This window comes from Orycteropus afer, unplaced genomic scaffold (genome assembly GCF_000298275.1).
Source record: "Orycteropus afer afer isolate SDZICR_OR568_19922 unplaced genomic scaffold, OryAfe1.0 scaffold00055, whole genome shotgun sequence".
NCBI classification, from domain to species: Eukaryota; Metazoa; Chordata; class Mammalia; order Tubulidentata; family Orycteropodidae; genus Orycteropus; species Orycteropus afer.
The window spans coordinates 3,286,151-3,308,672 of record NW_006921642.1 but is presented as its reverse complement, the minus strand read 5'-3'; the positions used below and the strand labels follow the sequence as shown (position 1 = coordinate 3,308,672).

The window sequence follows — 22,522 nt, the reverse complement described above, 5'->3', positions numbered from 1 at the left end:
AATCCGAGAAGCTGGACTATATGAGGCAAAACATGGCATCAGGATTGGAGGAAGAATCATTAATAACCTGAGATACGCAGACGATACAACTTTGCTTGCTAAAAGTGAGAATGACAGGCACTTAATGATGAAGATTGAGGAACACAGTCTGCAGTATGGATTACATCTTAATATAAAGAAAGCAAAAGTCCTCACAACTAGACCAATAAGCAGCTTCACAATAAATGGAGAAAAGATTGAGGTTGTCCAAGAATTCACTTTGCTTGGTTCTACATTCGAGGTTAATGGAAGCAGCAGTCAGGACATTAGACATGTAGTACTGGGTAGGTCGGCTGCGAAGGAACTATTTCAAGTGCTGAGGAGCAAGGATGTCTCCTTGGGGACTAAGGTGCACCTGACACAGGCCATGATATTTCCATTTGCCTCATATGTATGTGAGAGCTGGACAGTGAATAAAGAAGACCGAAGAAGAGTTAAAGCTTTTGTGTCGTGGTGCTGGGGAAGAATGCTGAAAGTACCATGGACTGCCAAAAGGACTAACAGATCTGTCCTGGAAGAAATGCAGCCAAGATGCTCCTTGGAAGCGAGGATGGCCAGACTTTGTCTCACCTACTTTGGTCATGTTGTCAGAGGGGACCAGTCCCTGGAGAAGGATGTCATGCTTGGTAAGGTGGAGGGTCAATGAAAGAGGGGAAGGCCTTCGACGAGATGGATTGACATGATGGCTGCGACAATGGGCTCAAGTATAGCAGGGATCATAGAGCTGGTGTGGGATCAGGTAGTGTTTCATTCTGCTGTGCATGGGGTTGCTATGAGTCAGAAACGACTCAACGGCACCTAACAACAACTACAACAAATCTTCATGGAAGCAGATTGCCACATCTTTCTCCCACTGAGCAGCCAGTGTGTTCAAACCACCAAACTTTTGGTTAGCTGCCAAGTGCTTAACTGTTGTGCCACCCACTGCTCATTCAACCTCATCTATGCATGTCTGAATTCAAAGTAAATAATGGATCTGGGACTACTCAGACCTTAAGTAATTTCAGAACACCAGAGTACTTTTCATCAGTTCCCAGAGATTTATAGTGTTTCAGAGGGTCTCACCTCAATTTATAAATTGTACACTACTTCTCAACTACAAGAATCTGTTCAGGGTTAGACTGACACTGCTTGATGGCACTCTCTTTCATTCTCTTTTCTGGACCTGCTGGAGGTGAGTTTCCCTCTTGTTCCTAGGTTTACAAATAAATGAAACCACAAGCTAATCTAATGTGTTAATATGTCTCTCTTCTCTCAAACATGGGCCAGGGCATTCATATACTTACTCCATTTAAAAACTCTAATTAACTGTACTGGAAGCATTGTGCTGTGTATACATTAAATTTCTCATTTTGGACTTTAAAAGACATGCATAATCTTGTCAAGTAATAACCACTTCTAACCACGTGATATAAAACAGCATCTCTCTACCTTGCATTTATATATAGGCATACACAAACAAATCCTTTTTCAAGTGTAAAATATTCTCCCTGACAATTAATATTTCTTAAATTAATTCATTACAATGTTATTTAAATGAGTACATGAATATTGTTGGATAAAATCAATTCATACTTTTAGGTCTCATTATTGTTGTTGCTAGGTTCCAACTTACAGTGACCCAATATGTACAACAGAAAGAAACTCTGCCTGGCCCTTGCCACCATCACAATTGTTGGGGGCATTGTTGCAGCCACTGTGTCAACCTATCTCATTAAGGATATTCCTGTTTTTCTAACCCTCTACTTTGCCTAGCATGATGTTCTTCCCCAGGGATTTATCCCTCTGGTAACGTAGTGCCTAAGGCACTTGACTGCTAACCAGAAGGCTGGCGGTTCAAACCCACCAGCCACTCCTCGGAAGGAAGGTTAAGCAATCTACTTCCATAATGATACCACCTCGAAAACCCAAGGAGGGTTCACTATGAGTTGGGTCTGACTCAATAGCAGTGTGTGTGTGGTAACATGACCAAAGTAGATGAGATGAAGTATCACCATCTTCACTTCTCAGAAGCATTCTGGCTATACTTCTTCCATGAAAGATTTGTTCATTCATCTGACAGTAAAAAATATACTCAGCATTCTTCCCCAACACCATCATTCACAGGCATCAATTCTTCTTCACTCTTCCTTGCTCATTGTTCAGCTTTCACATGCATACAAGGTGATTGAAAATACCCTGGCTTGGTTGAGCTACACTTTAGTCCTCAAAGTGATATTTTGCTTTTGAACACTCCAGAGAGGTCTTTTGCAAAAGATTTACTCAACAAAGTATGTCATTTGATGTAATGAATACTGCTTCCATGGGCAATGATTGTGGAGTACAATGAAAACCTTGACAACTTCATTTTTTTTCTCCAATTATCATCTTTCTTACTGGTCTTATTGTGAAGATTTATTTTCTTTATGCTGAAGTGTAGTCCATCCTGAAGGCTGTATTCTCTGATCTTCATCAGTAAGTATTTCAACACTCTTCACTTTCAGCAAACAAGGTTTTGTGATTAACATATCACAAGTTGTTAAAGAGTCTTCCTCCTATCCTGATGCTTTGTTCTTCATGCAGTCCAGCTTCCTGGATCATTTTCTCAATGTACAGATAGAATAAATATGGTGAAAGGATACAACCCTAACCCACACCTCTCCTGATTATGTACCCCACAGTATACACTTATTCTGTTTGAACAATTTTTCTCTTGGTCTATCTACAGGCTCTGCAGGAGCAAAATTAAGTGTAGTGAAATCCCCATTTTTCATGAAGTTAATCACCTGCAAAAAGCAAATCCACAACTTTAGTAAAAAACAAATAAACCTAAGAAATGAAAAATATTTAAATTAATAGAATTCATATTAAGTATGAATTTGATTAGCTGAAATGAAATTACTGTTAAAAACATGAATATGATACTGAATATTATAACACAGTTTCCATTGACTTTCATAAATTTTTATCATCTTGTGCAGTAGGTTAATCAAGTATCCACCACTTTTTTTTTCCTTTAAACTGCCCAGAAACCACAGAACCTATCCTACTCTACATCCCTTAGGCTCTTTTTGTAAGATATTGTTAAGTAGTGTTGAGTTGGTTTTGACTCAAAGTGACACTATGTGCAGTAGAACAAAATATTGCCAAGTCCTGCACCATTTTACAATCCTTGCTATGTTTGAGTCCATTGTTGTAGCCAGTTTTAATCTATCACATTGATGGTCTTCTTTTTTTTGGCTCTCTACTTTACTAAGATTGATATCTTTCTCCAGCGACAGGTACCTCCTAATAACTTGTCCAAAATGCATGAGATGAGGTCTCACTGTCCTTGCTGCTATGTAGCATTCTGGCTATACTTTGTCCAAGAAAGATTTGCGTATTCTTCAGTCATCCTTATTCATTGTTCTGCTTTGACATGCATGTGTTGTTGTTAGGTACCCTCAGGATGTACCTATGACTCAGGCTCATAGTGACCCTATGTACAACAGAACAAAATACTGCCCAGTCCTGCACCATCCTCACTATCCTTTCTATGCTGGAGCCCATTGTCACAGACACTGTGTCAATCCATGTCTTTGAGGGTCTTCCCCTTTTTTGCTGACCCTCCACCTTACTAAACATGGTATCATTCTCCATGGACTGATGTGTTCTGACATGACCAAGGTAGGTGAGCTGAAGTCTGACCATTCTCACTTCTGAGGAGCATCCTGCTGTACTTCTTCCAAGACAGGTTCTTTTTTTTTGTTTTTGTTTTTGGCAGTACATGGTATTTTCAGTATTCTTCACCAACACCAGTATTCAAATACGTCAATTCTTCTGAGGTCTTCTTTACTCACTGTCCAGGCTTCACATGTATATGAGACTATTGCACATTAATACTTTAAAGAGGTCTTTTGTAGCAGATTGGCCAGTGCAATAGTTCTTCTGGTTTCTTGACTGCTACTTCCAATGGTACTGATTGTGAACTCCAGTAAAATTAAATCCCTGACAACTTCAATCTTTTCTCATTTATTGTGATGTTGCTTACTGGTCCATTTGTAAGGATTTTTGTTTTCTTTACGTTAGCGTATAATCCATATTGAAGGCAGTAGTCTTTGATTTTCATCAGTAAGTGCTTCAAGTCATCTTCACTTTCAGCAAACAAGGATGTGTCGTCTGCAAATTGCAGGTTGTTATGACTCTTACTCCAATGTTGATGTCTTATTCTTCTTCACATAGTTCAACTTCTCAGCTTATTTGCTCAGCATGTAGATTGTGTAAGTGGTGAAAGGATACAACTCTGACACACACATTTCCCAATTCTAAACCATTCAGTATCCCCTTGTTCTGTTTGAACACTTGTCTCTTCTTCTAGGTAGAGGTTGCTCATGAGAACAATTACATGTTCTGGAATTCCTATTCTTTGCAATATTATCCATAATTTGCTGTGATCCAAAAAATTATGATCGCACAGTCAATGAAACACAAGCAAGTTTCTCTGTGGTGTTCTTTGCTTTCAGCCAATATCCATCTAACATCAGCAATGATATCCTTCATTCCATGCCCTCTTCTGAATCCAGCTTGAATTTATGGCATCTCCCAGTTGATGTAATGCTGCAACTCTTTTTGAATGGTCTTAAGCAAAATTTTACTTGTGTTTGTTATTAATGATTGTGGTATTTCAGTTTGTGTGTCAACTTGGTTGGGCCTGGTTGAATGGCTGGGCAGCTGGATGTAGTATTCCCCATGATGAGACTGGTCATCACCTCCATGGTGGAATCTACTGTAAGCAGCTGAGTAGCTGCCTTAGGGAATGTGGTCTGCTTCCTGTATATAAGCAGAAGTCTTGGAGAATAGTCTCTAACTTATGGCATGCTTGGACCCTGCATGTAGTTATGTCATTATTCAGCAGCCTGCCATGTTCTGCCAACCTTGGGATTTACAATGGACTTGAATTAATGGCTGCCATGTGGTTTGGTAACATAGGGATTGTGACATTTTATTTGTTGACCTTGGGCTTGTTACCCTCAGCGTCCAGTAGCTACCTGGATGAAGAGATACCTCTAGCTTCAGTGGGCCAGGAGCAAGAGGCAGAGCTGAAGCCCAAGGTTGAGGAGCTTTCACACAGCCCCTACAGGCTGGCACTTTGAACTTGGACTTAAAACCTTCAAATTGTAATAATAAACACTTGTTTGTTAAGGTCATCCCATTTGTGATGTATTTCTTGTCAGAGAGGTATTAGGTAAACACAACAATGATATCGTTTGATAATTTCCACAATCTGTTGGGTCACCCTTCTTTGGAATGGGCAAAAATATGGATCTCTTCCAGTCTGTTGGCCAGATAAATGTCTTCCAAATTTTGGGGCATGAATATCTGAGCACCTCCAGTGCTGCATGTATTTGTTGTATCTCAGTGGGTATTCCATCAATTGCTGAGGGCTGAAATGGTTGAATGTTGACCAATTCTTTTTAGTACAGTCAATCTGTTTATTCCTTCCATCTTCTTTTGATGCTTCCTGCATCGTTCAATATTTTGCTTCTAGAACCTTTCAATGTTGCAACTTGAGGTTTGAAGTTTACTTCAGTTCTTTCAGCTTGAGAAGTACTGAGTGTGTTCTTCCCTTCTGGTTTTCTAATTCAAGGTCTTCAGACATTTCATTACAACACTTGACTTTGTCTTCTGGAGCTGGCCTTTGAAATCTTCCGTTCAGCTGTTTTACTTCATCTTTTCTTCCATTCACTTTAGCTATGTTCCATTCAGGAGCAAGTTTCAGAGTCTCTTCTGACACCCATTTTGGTCTTTTCTTCCTTTCCTGTCTTTTTAAGGACTTTTTGCTTTTTCACATCTGAGATTCTTGATGCTACACTACAGCTCATCTGGTTTTTGGTCATTGGTGTTCAATGCATCAAATGTATTTTCCAGATTTTCTCTAAATTCAGTAGGCCATAATCCAGGTCATATTTTCACGCTTGTGGACTTGTTTTAATTTTCTTCAACTTCAACTTGACTTGCATATGAACAACTGATTGTCTGTTCCAGTCAACTACTGGCCTCATTCTGACTGATGATATTGAGCATCTCCATTGTGTCTTTCCACAGATATAGTAGATTTAATTCCTATGTACTCCATCTGATGAAGTCCATGTGTATAGTTACTGTTTAGGTTGTTGAAAAAAGGTCTTGCAAAATTTGCTCATCCATTCTCCAGTGTTGTTTCTATTCAAAAAGCCATATTTTCCAACTACCAATGCTTCTTCTTTGTTTCTAACTTTTGCAAACTAATCACTACTAATAATCAATATAACTTGATTGTGTATTTGATCAATTTCAGGCTGTAACAATTGTGAAAATTTTTTAATTTCTTCATCATTGGATTTAGTGGTTGGTGTGTAAATTTGAATAATAGTAATATTAATTTGTCTTTCTCATAGGCTTATGGATATTATCCTATCACCAACAGTGTTGTACTTCAGGATAGATGTTGTAATATTCTTTTGCTGATGAATGCAGCAGCATTCTTCTACAATTTGTTGTTCCTACTATAATAGACCACATGATTGTCTGATTCAAAATGGCCAATAGCAGTCCATTTCAGCTCATTGATGCCTATGATATCTATCTTCAGGTGTTCCATTTCATTTTTGACAACTTCTAATTTTCCTAGTTTCATACTTTGTACTTTGCATGTTCTGATTATTAATGAATGTTTGCTGCTATTTCTCCTTATTTTGAATCACACCACATCAGCAAATGTAGGTCTTCAAAGCTTTACTCGTCCATATCATTAAGTGCAGTTCTAATTTCAAGAGGCATCTCTTCCCTAGTAGTATTTTGAGTGCCTTCCAATCTGAGGGGCTCATCTTTTGGCACTATATCTGACAGTATTCTATTATTTTCATAAGGCTTTCACTGGCCAATATTTTAGAGGTAATCTTCAGATCCTTCTTCTTAATCTGTCATATTCTGGAAGCTCTGCTGAAATCTGTCCACCTGGGTGACCCTGCTGGTATTTGAAATAGTGGTGGCATAGATTCCAATATCATAGCAAAACACAAGCCACCACAGGATGACAAAGTGGCAGACAAATGTTGGTTTCATGGAAGACAATGCCTTTTTTTGTACATTAAATGCCTCTACTATTTTCTCATTAATCTGCTGCAAAAACAAGTCTATCGTGTCAATCTTCCTTTAAATAAAACCAAAAGTCAGAAAATAAAATCTCATTGAGCTCTATGTAGAAATTGAGTATTTAAATGATCCAAAACATTATTACATTACTTTTCTGAAAAATAGAATTAAAAATTCAAAAATTCTTCAATTGTCTAATAGAATTTGAGGGTTCCTGAAAATACATGTGCAAACCTAAATTAAATACTAATAATTTAACAGTTACTTAATTTGCTCGGTAAAATCTATTTATATCTCTTTTATCTTAACCCTGAATTTTAAAACTTCTGTAGTCTTTTCATCATCTTCTTCCCATATAACTTTATTTCTAAGATATATTTACATCATATATAATTCATAATTATGTTTTAAATCCAACATGTTGCTTAGTATTTTATGAGACATTTTTAAAAATAAAGGAAGGCACTATGTTGTGTTTATGTAGGGCCATAAATGTTTCAAAATGCTTTCATTTAACATTATCTGATGTGATCATCAAAACAAACATAATTTAGCAAAATTTAGGAATTTTCTCAAGTCATAGATCTAACAATGATGAATAACCCACTTTTATAAGGCATTTAAGGCATTCTTTAAGTGACTTGCATGTATTACCTCATGTAATCTTCATTGAATCTTTGTGAGGTAAATTTTGCTGTCATCCCACTTTGCAGATAAGGAAGCTGATATAGAAGAGCTTAGGTTACCTGGTTAATATTATACAATACCAAAAAATAAACACACTGCTGCCCAGTTGATTCCGACTCATAGCAATCCCCACTGGGTTTCAGAGGCAGTAAATCTTGATGGAAGTAGATTGTACTATCTTCCTTCCACAGAGCAGCCAATGAGTTTGAACTGCATCCTTCTGATTAGCAGTCAGATGCCTTAGGCACTGCACCCCCAGAGCTCCTTAATATTATACAATAGTAAGTAGCAAAGTTAAGATTCCAGTCTAGATGATCTAGGTCCAGAAGCTGGGTTCTTTAACTATAATATCCCTGCTCAGGATCAGCTTAAAATTCCTGAATGAGTTCTGTTTCCCTGTTTAAAATGGAAGTCTAATGTCTTTATTGGCAGTAGTGTCTACATCTCTAATCCAAATCCTGACGAAATGACCCTTCCCCATCTATTTATCCCTTTTTTCAACTAGTGCCCATCTCATTTCTCAAAATTCAGATCAAAGTTTAAGCCTTTCATTACTCTATTCCATAGAGTCCCCCTTCCCAGGAATATAGACCACTCTTCTTTCACCCTGCCCATGCTTGTGCAACATTTCATGGTAAGTTTGTGTTATGCATGTCTTAAAGCTGTTTTAAAAGCAGGGCATTTGTTATATTTATCTAGCCCAGAGTAGAAGCTGATACAATGTAGATACCCAAACATTTGTAGAATGTGCAACACTTTTTCCCCAGTTATAACACTTGCCTTCTGGCTCTGAACTAATAGCTTTGGGTACCAAGACTATTATGTAAAACATTCCAGATAAACAAATGAATAAAAGGTTGTCTGGGATGGTGAGATGGGGCAGAGATAATACCTTTTTAAGCAATGGAAAACAAGCTTAAAGTTAAAGATCAATATGGTGTCTTTTTTTTTTCTTTTTCTTTTTCTAAAAGCCAATTAGTATAAATTCTACGTTGTATAAAGCCAGATAACTCCAAGCTCACATTACTAGCAGTATCCTTAATCCCAGATAATTTTTTCTTTTGTTGGAAAGGAAGTGGTTCTCTTTCAATATGAATTTCAGAGCTGAATAATCTTTTAAAATATTTTTATTGCTTCTGTATTATTTAACCACTATCTAAACAACATTCATAGTTTTGTCTGCTGTTGTAAAATATTAAAACACTTTTCATCATCAATGATAAATACGATTCTTGTGTTTCACGAATCTAAATAAAGCAGGTTAAACATTATTCTTTAGACTATAGTGTCCTCATCTCCTGATCTTACTCTATTTATTATTTCAAAGATAATAAATTTTAAATGTCTACTATATAAAGAGAGTGGTCTATCACATATCCTTACACAGAATTTTAACAAGGATTTAAGACTTATTTTATGAAAATTCTGATTTTTCAAAAATAAAGGTCAGTCTGTAGTGTGAACATTTGCATCAGGTAGATACATTCCTTAGAGTCATCAATTGTGGGAGAACAGAAGGGCAGTATTTGCACAGGGAGCTAGCTGGGTGGGGAGGGGATAGGAATGTGTATGAAAGAAGGACACAGGGAAGAGGTAACTACAGGGAGGAAATGGGAAAGAAAAAAAAATGAAGATCAGTAGTGGAAATATTTTAGCATCTCATTTATGCCATCCAGGCAACTATCCTTATATACCTATCATACGTTACTCAATGCCTATTAATCTCCATAATAGAAAATGAGGAAGATTCCATGGGACTTTTAAATGAAAGGACTTATTCTGAGCATTAGTTGATTATTACAAACATCAGTCAAATTTCTGCTTATCAAGGAACCATAGTGTCTTGCTTGTTGACTCAAAGATGGTTTTCTTCTATACTCATTACATTATTCAAGACATCAATATCCTCATTAAGAAAGTGCTTTCTAATGGTTTGTGCATATAAGTTTCACCTTTTATCACGTACTTGGGGATTCAGATATTTTTAGTACACTGAGAAGCCTTGTGAGGGTGGAAAGAAAAAAAAGAAAAGCATTTCTTTTCAAAAGGAGAAATAATGACCCCAGGGATTTGGGACATTATGTCAAAATCCCTCCTCACAAGCTTAGTTCAGATCAGCAATCACTGCAAATCACTCTCAGCCAATTGGCACTGCTTCTACGAAGGGACTCAATCTTCAAGTCTGTTTCTATTATGAAGGTTTTATCAAAGGGTCACACCTAGAATATGCTTTTGGTCATTATGAAAAACTGCTGCACAGAGCTTAAGAAGTAGAAGAAATATAAGCTGGAGATGTTGTCTGTTTGGTAAGAATACAGAGTTGTGTGGTCTATCAAATATTCCAGCATCAGGATTAATGCATTCTATGGATTCAGTGGAAGAATAACACCAACTACTAGGTAAAGATTTAGGTTTTGTTTATTTGTCTAGTTGCTATGCTCTGCTCAGTGTCCCTTGGAATTGGCCCATATTTACATGTATTTTTCCACTCTTTCTTGCATACTTTTGGATTAACTGAATATTTGTAATTTCATCTTTCTCTTGTATTAACTTGTTAGTTACCATTCCATCAATATTCTTTTAATCAATACACTAGAGAATAAAGCATGCAACTTTCACTTATTGCATTTTAACAAATTTTATTACTTTTACCACTTTTCTAATATTGCTAAAAGCTTGTTGGTAGGTGCTGCCAAGTTGGTTCCAAATCATAGGGCCCCTACGTACAAGAGAGTGAAACACTGCCCAGGCCTGTGCCATGTTTGAGCCCATGGTTGCAGTCAGTGTCAGTTCATCTTGCTGACCATCTGCTTTACCAAGCATGAAGCCCTTCTCCAGGGACTGGTCCATCCAGGTAACTTGTCCAAAGTACATGAGACAAAGTCTCACAACCTTGCTTCTGTGGAGCATTCTGGCTCTATTTCTCCCAGGAAGGTTTGTTCATTCTTCTGGCAGTCCTTGGTAGATACAAGATTTATTGCATTGTAACACATTTTACTACTTTTACAACTTTTCTAATACTGCTAAAAACCTGTTGTTGTTAGGTGCTCTCGTGTTGATTGTGAATCGCAGGGACCCTATGTACAATGGAAAGAAACACTGACTGCTCCTGTGCCATCCTCACATCTGTTGCCATGTTGGAGCCCATTGTTGTAGCCACTGCATCAGTCCCTCTTGCTAAGGGTGCTCTTCTTTTTCTTTGACCATCCACTTTACCAAGCATGATGCCTTTTTCCGGGCACTGGTCACTCCTGATAACTTGTCCAAAGTACACAAGGTAGAGTCTCACCACTTCGCTTCTAAGGAGAATTCTGACTCTGCTTCTTCCAGGCAGATTTTTTCATTCTTCTGGCAGTCCCTGGTATATTCAAGATTCTTCATCAACACTGTAATTAAAATGCATCAGTTCTTGTTTGGTCATCCTTATTTCTTATCCAGCTTTCACTTGCGTATGAGCCAAATGAAGATACTAAAGCTAGGGCCAGGTGCACCTTAGTTCTCAAGGTCACATCTTTGCTTTATAACACTTTAAAGAGGTTTTGTGAGCAGATTTGATCAGTCCAATATGTCCTTTGATTTCTTGACTGCTGCTTAAATTAAATCCTTGAAAACTTCAATCTTTCCTCCATTTATCATAAAGTTGCTTATTGGTCCAGTTGTGAGGATTTTTGCTGAGGCATAATCCATACTGAAGGCTATAGTCTTTGATCTTCATCAATAAATGCTTCAAGTTTTTTTAACTTTCAGCAAACAAGTTTGTGTCATCTGCATATTACAGGTTGTTAATAAGTCTTCCTCCCATTCTAATGATGTGTTCTTCTTCATATGGTCCAGATTCTTGGATTAGTTGCTCAGAATACATACTGAATATGTTTGGTGAAAGGATACAACCCTAATGCAGACCTTTCCTGATTTTAAACCATGTGGCATCTCCTTCCTCTATTCAAATAACTGCCCCTTGGTCTATGTATAGGTTCTTTGTCAGCACCATTAATGTTCTGAACTTCTTATTCCTTGCAATGTCGTCCATAATTTGTTATGATCCACACAGTTGAATGACTTTTTAAAATTATTTATTTATTTACTTTTATTGGCTTCAGATTCAATAAAATACAGGTAAAATGGTATTCTCTGCTTTCATCCAAGATCTACGTGTCATCAGCAATGATGTCTTTTTCTCTTACTCTCTGAATCCAGTTTGAGTTTCTGGCAGTTCCCAGTTGATGCAACCAGTTTTGAAATATATTCATCAAAATTTCGTTTAACCCTTCCTGGCTTTAGGGGTTATTGTTGGCATATATATTTGTTCTACATATAATATAAAGTCTACAAAACATTCCAAGAATATAATTTTTATGTGTCCATAGAACCACAATTTCCAGTGTTCTTAATTTCCTCTTTAAAACTCATATTTTCCATCTGTTATCATTTTCCTTCTGCCTGAGAACTTTCTTTAGTCTTTCTATTAATACAGAATTCCTGATTGCAAATATCCTCATGCTTCCTTGTCTAAAACAATCTTTAATGCACTTTCATTTTTAAAGAATGCTTTCCTAGAGTATAGAGTTTCAGGCTAACTTTCTTTCAGTACTTTAAAATGTCTCTCTTTTTTTGTTTTCTAGCTTCCAATGTAGGAGCTCTGGTAGCATAGTGCCTAAGGCACTTGACTGCTAACCAGAAGGCTAGTGGTTCAAACCCACCAGCCACTCCTGTGAAGGAAGATGGGGCAATCTACTTCCCTAGTGATACTGGCTCGGAAACCCAAGGAGGCGTTGCTATGAGTCGGGTCTGACTCGGCGGCACATAACAACATAAACAACAACAACAAGCTTCCAATGTCTCTGTTAAGAAATCAGCTTTCACTCTCATGATTGCTCCATTGAAGGCAATATGACTTTTTCTTCTGAATTTTTAAAGCTTTCTCTTTGTTTTTCAGTATTTTCACCATGATCTGACCAGAGGTTTCTTTCTTTGCTTGCTTGCTTACTTGCTTGTTTTTGCATGTGGGTTTCTTTTTTGTAGTTTGCTGAATGTCTTAAATATGTGTATTTATGTCTTTCACTAATCTCTTTGAATTTATTTATCTCTTTAAAATAGCAAACCTATCTCTTTGGATATTAGTTTGCCATGATCTTTTTTCTACTTCTTTCCTCCTTTTGTATATATTTCTCTATTAAATGTGGCCCTTGAGTTTTTTAATTTCAAATACTACTTTTTCAGATCATTTGATTCTCCTTGTATAATCTAGTACTCTAATGAGTACTATCCATCCTTCTGTCCATCTTATCCTCTAATCTCTTAAACATTTAATCATAGGTATTGTAAAGTCTTTATCTGCTAACTCCAATATCTGGATCATCAGTGACTCTGTTTCCTTCTTGATTATTGGTAATATTTTCTTATCTCTTCAGCACTGAAATCTTGCAGCAGCTTTAGTCACTCACACCCCATTCAGTTTCAAAATGTGGAAAATGTGTTGAAGATGCCACCAGTCATGTGTTTGAGTCCATCATTTCCTTTGCCTAGTCTTTGCTTCCAAAGATCCTCCAACACTGAAAAAAAATAAACCAAACTCACTGCCATCGAGTCAATTTCAACTCTTAGTGACCCTTCCTTGGGTTTCTGAGGCAGTATCTATAGAGAAATAGATCACCCACTCTTCCTTCTGAGGAGTGGGTGGTGGGTTTGAACCTCCAGCCTTCTGGTTAGCAGTCAAATGCCTTAGGCACTACGCCACTAGAGCTCCTCCAACACTATAGGAGATGGAGATTTACTGTCTTTTTCATAAGTTTTTCACCTAAAGCACCATTTTCTTGTACAACTGAAGAACTTGGCAAATTTCCCATGTGGAAAAACAGCCATGCATTTGGGTATCTTCAATTTTCCAATTTGTTACTCTAGTCCTATTCCACTAGAAAATATTTTCTGGTTATTCTTTCTACTTGAAAAAAATCTCTCTAGGCCCAAAAAAGAACTTAGAAATTGCCAATCCTCTAAAAGTAGTTTTTTAAAAAAACTGCTAAATTCAGTTCACCTTTGGAAAAATTCTCCCCATCTAGCATTTTAGTTCTTCTACTTCTTAGTTTTTCCAAACTTTTTAATACTCTAAAAAATACACTTTTTGTAATTCATGCATTGTTTCTAGTTTTAACAATGGGAGTAGTCACCTACCATGACTTACTACATCCTGTCCAGAAATAGTGGATCTCTAGTAGTATAGTGCCTAAAGTACTTGACTGCTAGCCAGAAGACTGGTGGTTCCAACCCACCAGCCACTCCTCACAAGGAAAGTTGGGCAATTTACTTCCATTGTGATATTGCCTTAGAAACCCAAGGAAGAGTCACTATGACTTGGGTCCGACTCAATGACACATAACAACAAAAACAATCCAGAAATAGAAGCTCCTTGCTTTGTTTTCTAAATAGATCAATATAAAACTGCATGACTGAAGAAATACATTATCTCAAGAAATTGTGGAAAAATAATCAGCTGAGATGGTAGAGAGATTCCTACATCAAGTAAATGTCATAAAAATAACAATGACAGTATGTTTATAAATGGCTTCTTTGCTGGCTGTGTGCCAAAGAGCCTATCTACAAATATTTGATATCCATAGAATAAAGCTAAAGGTAATCACCGTCACCATACACTAGGATGTATTAGTGGAGGAAAGATATAATAATCATTAAAATTCCTCTTAGAGAAATCAGGACAGGAAACGAACATGATATAGGGTATCCTGGTCTTTACCATATATAGGACGCTTCTGAGAAGCTACTGTAAGATAAATGATAAATTCTTATGGTAATAGGTAAGAACACAGACTCTGAAGCCAGATTGTCTAAGCTAAAATCCTAGTTCCACCATTTTCCATGTGACTTTGGGCAAATTACCTAACCTATCTGTGACTCAAAGTCTTCATCTGTGAAATGTAGTACCTACTTCGTAGGGTTCTTAGGAGAAGTAAACAAGTTAATGTTTTGTAAATCACTTAAAGAGTACCTGACACATATTTTGCATACACATTCCCCACTCCACTTTGTTGGCTCATTTCCTTAATTTCCCTAACACTAGAAACAATCTGATTTCCATAGCATCCGCCCATCAGAAGAATTTCTTATTTCCAATATCATTCTGGTGCAGCCCTAGAAATCAGAAACAGAATGAAAAATAACAAACAAACAAAGAAACCTATTAATGGGCCCATACTATTTTAGCTTTGATATACTGCTTTGGATTGATACCTGGAGATTGGTCTATGAGCAACTAAGTCTTGTTTTCCAAACTAGTCGTGTTCTCTCTCTCTCTCTCTCTCTCTCTGTCTTTTTCCTGGTTGTCTCTAAATTCAGATTTGGGCACTCCTTTTGCTAATGATCAATTCTAGAAATGTAGTTATGACTCTGGATATGGAATCCCTGGGTAGACCAAAAGGTCAAGTGCTCAGCTGCTAACTGAAGGTTGGTGGTTCAAGCCTACCCAGAGGCATCTCAGAAGAGTCCCGACAAGCTGCTTCCATATGATAACAACCATTGAAAATCCTATGAAGCACAATTCTCCTCTAACACACAGGAGGTCACCATGAGTCAGAATCACCTGATGACAACTGGAAAAACAATTCTGGGTATGAGCTTGACCTTCATGGCTCTGTCATTTAACACTATAACTAGCCACCTGCCCATCCTTTTTATGCAGGCCTCTTGAGGTAGACAATAGGCTTGGGTAGCAAGGCTGAAGCTGTCTTTTTTAGAATTGGTCCTAGAACACTAACTGCTCCTGCTGAATTCAAATGACTATTCTCTAGACAAGAGGTAAATCCATTTACATTCCACTTTGTTTCATTTCCTTTTGTTTCAATTGAAAGGGTTCTGATGAAGGTGGAAGAGGCACTGGAAAAAAAAAAAAAAAAGTAATAGATGCTTTACTAATGGGATTAACCATTATATCTCTGAATTCTCTCCCTTATCCCCATTCTGATTTCCAGAATCTCATACTTTTGTAATCAGCACATGCCTTTTGGATTGACAGAAAATATTGGATTCTGCAAAGTGCAGCAGTCATAGATTACTGGCTGCCAGCAGAAAGGGATGCACTCTACACCCCTTGTCTCCTGTCCTATTAATTTCTAGCTGACTTCAGGGAGGTAGACAAAGATTTAGGATACTGAAACAAGAGGAGCTCTGGTAGTGTAGTGCCTAAGGCACCCAACTGCTAACCAGAAGGTTGGAGGTTCAAGCCCACCAGCCACTCCTCGGAAGGAAGGTTGGACAATCTACTTCTGTAGTGATACCACCTCAAAAACCCAAGGAGGGGTCGCTATGAGTCAGGTCTGACTCCACAGTACATAACAACAACAACAACTGAAGCAAGAGAAAGCAGCCAACACAATTGTCTGTTGTGATGCTCTGTTACCCAAACCCCCAAATCCCCAGCGTTTGAAAGCTCAACTTATGAGAGAGAGCACATGGGGACTAGTTTAGCCCACTGCTTAGCTTTACTACCACAAAATAAATGTTAATGCTAGTTACCTTTGACTAGGAGGAGTTCTCAAGCACAGCTGCCCCACTTGACTAAGCTAGTTTTATATTTTGGTGCCTGTCAATTGCAGAACCTAACTCTCAGAGACATTTTCTATACTGGTGCAGGGCTATATTTCAAGAGCTATGAATGAGCCTTCTTGGGTAAGGTGTACAGCCTTGGCTCAATGGATTGGGATCAGGAATGGAATCATGTTGCCTTAAATGATGTTTGATTAGTAATTATGTAGCTAGATGGAGGTGAAGTTCCTAGAATGGGGTGGAGCTTGAGAAATCCAATTTGTTACAGGCAGAATTAAAATTGTGGTGAATTAAATGAAAAAAAAAAAAAAAGGAAAAGATACGATAAGAATGTAAATCACAGATGGCAAAGAGAAAATAAGCATTTGATGTTTGTACAATCTGAAGGAGTATCACAAGTGAAGGTGCCTGGATGCTATAAATCCATTCGCACTCACCACTAACCCAAACAACGGTTCAAATCCACCCAGTAATGCCTTGAAAGGAAAGCCAGGTGATTGATTTCCGAAAAAAACAGCCACTGAAAACTGTGTGGAACGCAATTCTACTCTGACACATGGGGTTACCGTGAGTTAGAATCAATGTATTAACACATGTTAACCAGGGTACTGCCTTCCTCAGTATTTTGTTGCATTTTAATGCAATTAACAGCCAAACTAGTTTGATGCAATTTCCAGAGGCGGTAATACCAAGAGATTTTATAGTAAATGCTGTTTTTTTTGAACCCCAATCCAGCCCTTTTACACCCAGGTATGGCTGCCATATTTCAAGCTTTCACAATATTTGATGTTACTCTTTTTTTCTCTCTCTTTCCTCCAACAGGTAATCCATCAGCTGAGGCTTTCAGAGAATGAAAGTGTGGCCCTGCAGGAACTCCTGGACTGGAGGCGAAAGCTCTGTGAGGAAAGAGAAGATTGGCAGCAAATCCTACACCACCCTGAACCCCGGGCCCCTCCCCCACCTCCATGCAAAAAACCAGCTTTTCTGAAGAAGCCCGAAGGGGCCTCATGCAATAGGCTGCCTTCAGAGCTCTGGGACACCACCATTTGATGTGGTCTGAATTGCAGACGCAAAATAAAACTGCCTAGTGATTCCAGGCTGCACCAACAGCAGGTTGCCTTCTGATACATGCTGGGTTCTCCAAGCATTACACAGACAAGCACATGACATTGAAGTTAAATATACAAAATCCCCTGTGTGTATGTATGTGTGTGTTCTTTTTTATCCATTTTGTGGTGAAACACTCTGATTTCCAGGCTCCATGTTTATAGGGCCTTGCTACTCATAAGTTGCAAGAGAAAAGGCCTGTAAAAGTGCATGAGATGAGAGAGGGCAATAGAACGTGAGGGAAAGGAGTGATTCGTGTGCACACTGTACACACTGTACAGTTGTTTTTATAGAATTCAACAATATGTTTATTGTTCTTCCAATGGTTTTATTATAATACACTACACAGTACATATGTTGTATTTCTTTGTAGATGTTTCTGTTTTATCAGAATTACAAATCTGATAATTATTTACATGGTTATTACTGTATTTTATAACTTTATGCAACTGGTGGTGCTCCCTTTCTTCAAAATACAGGTTTAAAAAAAAATTCTAGAATATTTTGTCCACACATTTTGTTTGTTTAACCTGAGGTACCTAACAATCTCCAAGCTATGTTGTTGTTTTAGCTTCATCAGTGTCACTCCTTGCAAAAGTATGGAATGTGTCCAATGCTTTATATTTCCTCTGATGATTAGGAGGCAGTTCTTTCCTATGTTCTGTATTTCTGGACAAGTGGTTTGTGAACTCTTTAATTGAACTTCATCTCCGGACTTCAGCTTAGGTTACAGGAAATGATGAGGCACTCAGTTAAACATGTATGGCTTAAAATTCATAGCTGGTTGTGTAAAAGAATCATATTCATTCAAAGCTATAAACAACACAAATAAGTAAACTGAGAGTTGCTGGTTTGAGCAATAACAATTGCATCAGAAGACAATTGTTTTCCCAGAAACATATTGCATGTTTCACTTACTATATATCCTCACCCTCCTGTAATGCAATGGCCTGTCTTATTGATGTACTCTGGTTGGATGTCAGGAAGTTCTGAGCAACAGCACCCACAGTATCATGTCTTGCTACTTGGAACTTTTTCTTCATACCGGCCTTTAAACTGTGCCAATAAAAGGGTACAACAATTTTCTTCTATTGTTTTGTTTATTTCTTTGGTGTTATTGTCTTTCATGAACACTTCTGTTTTCCAATCAGATAAATAAGAGCAGTTAAGTGATCTCACCAAGCCTTCTTTAAGATGTTTTTCTTCATAGCATTTTGAAAGCTTCACACGCTAGTGGTAAATTGGCAACAGTATTGATACCATCCAGCATTTACAAAAGAAGGTTCTGCACTACTTCCAGCTTGGCAACAGACTTCCTGCCTGACTTTTTCTTTCCTATCGCTCTGATTTCTGGAGTCCCTGGACAGTGCAAACAGTTCCGTACTCATCTGTTCCCTGAGAGATTGGCATGTTTATGTCCATTCAGAGGTGCCTCAGAAGAAAGGCTTGGTGATCTACATCTGAAAAATCGGCCACTAGAAACTGTATGGAGCATAATTCTACTCTGACACACATGGGGTCGCTGTGAGACCTAATTGACTCAAGGGCGATGTTTTTTTTAAACCTCTGCCATGAAGAAATAGAACAGGCCAACTTGCCATTTGTATCTACCTTCCTCAGCCACAGCAGGGGCAGCTCCTTGTGTGTTGTAGCCACCAAATACCCTCGATTAAATTAAAAGTTTGAACTTCTTTTCACCCCACAATCTATTTATTTATACGAGAGTAAAAAGGGAAGTGTTAAAGCATTACATCAGCTGAAAACTTGTTTCAAGTATATAGAAGCAGTAATACTCACTATTTTGTAGTGAATACTTTCTGTCCACCCCAGTCCAACCCCTTTGAATTCAGAAGTGATTATCACATTGCGTAATCATTCACAATATTTGTTGTTACTCTTCTAACTTTTTGTGTGCTTGCTACAGTTCTTCTAAATGCTTTGCACGTATTATTCCCAAAACTTGCATATTCCTACAATGTAGTCATTATCCTCATTTTACTGATATTAAAACTGAAGCTTAAAGGCTGAATCAAACTCATACTTTTATGATTTCAAAGTTCGTGCCACGTTAACTATGATATTAAAAAATCCAATTGATTATATCAAAATATACCTTTAAAATGTGAAATTAGCTTTCCTTTTTTGAATACACAGGTGTGTGAAACAATGGGTCAGGTCCAACTCGACGGCAATTAACAACAACAACAACATACTGAACATAGCAGTTTCTCTACTAGAGGTACCAAGAACATGATGCTATTAAGTATTTTCTCTCTCTAGTAATTACTCTGTCTCATTTTACCTTCACTGGCCTCCAGGAACTAGAAGCCAATCCTTATAAAGTTTTTAAAACACAGTCTCTTATGTAATTTATGTTTTGTGTTTAGAATTTCATGGGTGGTGCAAATAGTTAACTGAAAGTTAGGAAGTCATCTACAGGCACCTCAGAAGAAAGGGCTGGTGACTGATGTCCAATAATCAGTTATGGAAAATCTTTCGTCAGTTCTACTCTGACACACATGGAGTTGCCATGAAGTAACATTAATTTGACAGCCACTGTTAATTACTATCTTCAAGTTATTAATTTGTTTACTCCATGTAGAGAATGATTTCAGACATGTGTTCATCTTAATTTAAACTATCTAACTGTACCTCTTCTATTTACATGATAAAATTAGCAGAGACAAAAAAGTAGCAATATCTATGGCAGCAGTAATAGTATTGATTGTCGTAATGATACAAGACAGAGTGCCAGCCAGTGTGTGTAATAAAGGTAGTCTGAGAATAATAGCTCTGTAATGATTATACCATTGTCAAGAAAATAAACACAGTCACCATTCAGCATAATGAAGCACTAGAATGTCAGTCCACATAAGATTTCAACAATTAGTTATGTATGCAAAATATTTAATAATGTTATTTTAATTGCCATCAGACCATAAGGTATGAATTAGGACACAATATTGGCCCACATCCTTATGGTTTGCAATATAATTGGCATGAATTATTACCCTATGTTCAAATATTGCCCAATTCCCTTGCACTTAAAAAAAAAAAAAAAATTCTTCAGGAAAGATCACTTAAAAACTGCCAGCAAAATGTTTACAGTGGTTAAAATGATCTAAAATGCATTTTCTGGGGTGGAAAAATGTGTGATTACCAATGTTTAACAGCAGTATCTAATTTAGTTGACTTTGCTTACATAAATCTACCTAATAAATGCAACAACCAATTAAAATCTTAGATATGTGAATGGACTTCACACATGAACATTATACAACTTGAACAAAAAAATATATTATGAGTTCCAAAGTCCAAAGGGAGAGATAAGGTTCTGTCAAAATTCTATTATCCTCAATTTCCAGCCAGACATCAAACTCAACTCATATCACCATAAAGGACATGAGGTTTTTAAATAATAGCACTTCCACAATGGAGCACATTTCTCCCATTGGCTATTACTCTATCCTGCTATGCTTTTCAAATTTTGAGATTCATATTTTGGATGAAAAGTTAAAATAACTGATTTTTATTTTAATTCTTATCAGAAAATTTTCAATATGAAACATTCTCAAAATAGCTAAAATAGCAAGAAAGGAAAAAAAAAAACTATGTTCCAAGTGCAAGTTTAATATAATTTCATTCCATTTTTCAACTGATTTTAGCTGCACACAAAAACTCATATTCTGGAGATGAAAGCAGTCATATTTACTTTTATTATGAAATACTATATTTTCTATTAGGCTCATAAGTTTGCCAAAACAGTAGCATTACGTTTAAAAATTAAAGATATAATCTCTACCTCCATTCTACTTCCTTTACACCTTATTCATAATCAGTGGCTTAAAAAAAAAATTCCATTACAAAAAATGTCATACCCTACAAGGTGCTCATATGTGTTACAAAGATTCCCATTAGATAGCAAAGGGTGTGTTGGCATGCTGAGTTATAAAGTAGAAAGAATTACCTTTGTAGTTTTTTCACTTTACCTAAGTATAACAACCCCCTGGAAGGTTCTATTATTGTGATTTCAGTAAGTTCCTTTAAAATCCAGGATGCTTTGTGAACCTTTAAAGATGATTTTTTTTTTTTCCAAAGAGTAAGTCTTATTAGATGCCTGTATTACCTGTTCTAATTTCTTAAGTCATTTCTCAGATTTTTAAAAATGTATTTATACTTTAAATACCATGTTCTTGTGTTTTGACATCAGAACAGTATAATCTGAATTTTATGTCACTAATCACATCATTATAATGGCAAAAGAAAATTTTGATTTTTCTTGTATAAGAAGAAATTAAAGATGAATAAACGTATGCATTCATTTCAAATGTCATTTTATAATAGCAATGCATCAAAAGTGTCTTTGAATTAGTCACTTGCAGACATCCCGCCATATCTGCTAGCATGCCTTTTCCTATAGCCCCAGGGAGCATGTACTGCTTCAAAGAAGGCCAGGCAGCTTCCTCAGATCACGTTTTCCTGATGTCACCACTTGGTTTCTAAAATCTAAAGAAATTGCAGGAGAATGAAACTATTGATAAAGTCTAATAGGGGATCAAACTTTAAAGAAAAATGGAATAAAACGAAACTCAAGTTGAGGTTTGAATGTCTTAAGATGTCTAAAAAGGGACTGGAGGTCCATTATCTAAAACAATTGGTTAAAAAACGTATAAATTCTGTCATATTCTGAATGGAAATTTCCTTACCAGACACCATTTTGGGGATCTTTCAAACTGAATTAAATCATCAGACTGGCTTTATGTGTGATAATATGCAGAGCAATTTGACCCAACTGTGTGTCTATTGTTGCTAATAAATATTATTGATGAGTTCAACAATTTTAATATTACAAACATAAATATTTGGCCATTTTTTAACCTAAAACCAAAAAAAAAAAAAAAAAAAAAACTGCCATAGAATCAATTCTGACTCATAGAGATATTTTATAGGTGATATATATATATATATATATATATATATATATATATATATATGCATTTTCAAAAAAAGTTCTTCTTTAGAAAATTATTTTTGCAGTTGG

The 22,522-nt window shown here is 36.9% G+C and overlaps 1 protein-coding gene across 1 annotated transcript in view; it reads left to right on the top strand.

The window, feature by feature from the left end:
* MYO16 (myosin XVI) overlaps positions 1 to 17,424 on the top strand; it is a 974,663-nt gene extending 957,239 nt beyond the window's left edge. Inside the window, exon 33 of the mRNA XM_007938926.2 lies at positions 17,197 to 17,424. Within this exon, the coding sequence (XP_007937117.1) occupies positions 17,197 to 17,424 (228 nt within the window). The remainder of the gene's footprint in view (positions 1 to 17,196) is intronic.
* The last annotated feature ends 5,098 nt before the right edge of the window (positions 17,425 to 22,522 follow it).